Source organism: Lactuca virosa, chromosome 4 (assembly GCF_052849685.1).
Source record: "Lactuca virosa cultivar CGN04683 chromosome 4, Lactuca_virosa_CGN04683_v6, whole genome shotgun sequence".
NCBI classification, from domain to species: Eukaryota; Viridiplantae; Streptophyta; class Magnoliopsida; order Asterales; family Asteraceae; genus Lactuca; species Lactuca virosa.
In genome coordinates, this window is record NC_136429.1 from 54,578,883 (window position 1) to 54,581,988 (window position 3,106).

Sequence of the window (3,106 nt, forward strand, 5' to 3'; positions counted from 1 at the left end):
TTCTCGATCCGAGGAGGGTCTATTTTTATCTCAAGCTTCCTTTGGTAAGGACATCTTAGCTCGTGTTGAAATGTATTCTTGCAATCCGTGCAGTACCCCATCTGACACTAAATCTAAACATTCTCCTCATGGCTCTCATGTCTCTGATCCCACTCTCTACAGAAGTCTTGTTAGTGACTTACAATATCTTACTTTAACTTGTCCTGACATTGCATATGTTGTGTAGCAAATCTATCTCTTCATGCATGATCTGTGTGAACCTCATCTTCTTGCTCTTAAACGTATCCTTCGCTATCTTAAGGATGCTCTTTCTCATGGTCTGTTTATTCGACCTTCCTCCATTCATCACTTGGTCTCCTATTCTGATGCAGACTAGGCCGAGTGTCCTCACACTCGTCGGTCTACTTCTGGGTTTTGTGTTTATCTTGGCAATAATCTTGTCTCTTGGTCCTCCAAACGTCAACATGTTGTTTCTCGCTCCCCAGCTAAGCCTGAGTATTGTGGGATGGCTAATATGGTTGCTGAAGCTGCTTGGCTTTGTAATCTCCTTCTTGAGTTATCTTGTACGTTATCTAAAGCAACGATTGTGTTTTACGATAATGTGAGTGCCATGTATTTATCTTCTAACCCATTGAAACACCAACGTACTAAGCATGTAGAGATAGACTTACATTTTGTTAGGAAACGTGTTGCCGTTGGTTATGTGTGTATCTTGCTCGTGTCGTCGGCTCACTAGTTTGCAGATATATTTACAAAGGGTCTTCCTACTGAGTTATATTTATGTATTTTCGGGACAGTTTGAACATTTGTAAACCTCAAGTTCTAACTGAGATGGTGTGTTAGTTTATATCAGTTTTTACATATTTTGTATAGTGTAGGGACCCGATTGTAACTTTGTATTGTATAAATATAATACGCCTCGAATTGAATTGATGAGGCTTTTCCCAAATTTAACAAAAGGAAAACTAAATTAAGACCAAATTGCCCAAAATTAAACCATATATTATACTAAATTAATTCACAACAGTTCGACATCAATCAAATATTATCTCGCCCTCGAATTCACAAAACTCACTTTCCGGGTACAAAGTTTGTAGCATATGACCATGCATTGTTTGCAACAGGGTCAGCAAGATGGTCAGCAAGGTTCTCCAATGGTCCCTTTCCGGTAACAATGGCTTGAACAAAGAACCCAAACATAGAGAACATGGCTAGTCTACCATTCTTGAGCTCCTTCACTTTCAGCTCAGCAAATGCCTCTGGGTCATCAGCCAGACCCAATGGGTCGAAGCTACCACCAGGGTAAAGTGGGTCAACTACCTCACCAAGAGGTCCACCAGCAATTCTGTAACCTTCAACCGCACCCATCAAGATCACCTGGGTAGCCCAGATGGCTAAAATGCTTTGTGCATGGATCAAACTAGGGTTCCCCAAGTAGTCGAGACCACCCTCACTAAAGATCTGGGATCCAGCCTTGAACCATACAGCCTCACCAAACTTGACCCCATTACGCGCCAAGAGTTCGGGGAAGACGCACCCAAGAGCTCCGAGCATGGCCCATCTGCTGTGGATGACTTCAAGCTCACGGTTCTTGGCGAATGTTTCAGGATCAGCAGAGAGCCCAGCAGTGTCCCAACCGTAGTCACCGGGGAACTCACCGGTCAGGTAAGATGGGGCTTCACCGGAGAATGGGCCAAGGTACTTAACACGGTCGGGGCCGTACCATGGGCTTCCTGATGGTGCGACCTTCTTGACTGCTGTCTTCCTCATGAAAACCCTTCCATTTCCGGTGACTTCAGAACCAGATGGTGCTACTTTCACTGCCTGTCCAACGAAAGAAGAGGATAGAGCCATGGTGGAAGCTGCCATTTTTGTGAGATTTGTTTTGAAGATGTTTTGATGATAGGATAGTATTATGAGTGATGAAGATGTGTGGATCTGGAACGTAGATTTATAGGGTGGTTTTTGTCCAAGGTAGTTGATAAATGTTTATCTTGATGTAATTTTTAACTTCATTTTGATTGGCTACCAAGATTTTAGTTCTATCAGTGGGTCTATAATCTGTGTGGTTCGAGGTCTCTGGTCCACAGGAGATATTTGAAGGGGCAGCGATATTCATGGCTCTGGCTTATTGAGCGAATATAATGGCTCGCGTTCTCAGCCACTAGCTAGTCGTGGTGGGCTGTTAGCCAGTCTTTGTGGGGGTTTTCATGTTTAACAATAATAAGACACCATTTATATCGACCAAGTTTACCCAACAATGCATCGAAATTCATTAGATTTGTCTTATCATTTTACTTTTTATACAAGTTTACCATTTTCTATAATATATTAAGACTATGGAAATTCAAAAGACTTAGAGAGTCCATAAGTTCCTTAGATTAAGACACTTATTATAAGGTCCCTGATCCTTTTTTCATCATGATGGAAAAACGTCATGTTGTGATTCAAGAAACGATTTTCCATAATGCCTTAAGCTAAAGTACGTAATGAAGGCTTGGTCCTATCTCATTTTTTTATATTGTTGCTGCATTATTTCTTAGTGATTAGTCACAAATTAAGGAACATTAGAAATATTGTGAGAATCCTAGATGCTTTTATCTCACTTTCAAACTTAAACTTAAATTGGAAAAAGTAATTTAATTGGCATTGGAGTCCCGTTTAATTGGTTGCGCTCTAACTAGATTACCCATTGTGTAGCTTGGATTGACTATGGGTACAAACATGTCTCAATTTGAAGGATGCATGGAAATGGTTATTAAAAAAATTACAAATAAACTTTCCAGCTAGATAGTTAAGACTATATCAATAGGTGCTAGAATTAACCTTTTAAAATTAGTTAGGGGAAGTCTTGGGGTTTACTATTTAGAGCTCCTAAAGTGATAATTAATAATTTGGAGTCTTTAAGAAATCGGTTTTGTTGTGGTAGAGTTGAGAGAAAATGCTGTCTTGGGTGAGTTGGAAAAAAGGTATGGAGAGTATGGATGAAGGGTCCTTAGAACTAGAAGCTAGTATGTGTTCAAAATTGGGCTTGCTTTTATTTTAAACTAGGTTAAAACCAATGTATTATACGGGTGAACAATTTAAAATATCAAAAATAAAATAA

General features: G+C 39.9%; 1 protein-coding gene across 1 annotated transcript; it reads right to left on the reverse strand.

The window, feature by feature from the left end:
• Positions 1-981: 981 nt before the first annotated feature.
• LOC145104273 (chlorophyll a-b binding protein 3C, chloroplastic-like) lies at positions 982-1,939 on the reverse strand. The gene has a single exon (XM_079041536.1). It carries the CDS (start codon positions 1,867-1,869, stop codon positions 1,072-1,074), a length of 798 nt encoding a protein of 265 aa, XP_078897662.1. The 5' UTR covers positions 1,870-1,939; the 3' UTR covers positions 982-1,071.
• Between the last annotated feature and the right edge of the window lie 1,167 nt (positions 1,940-3,106).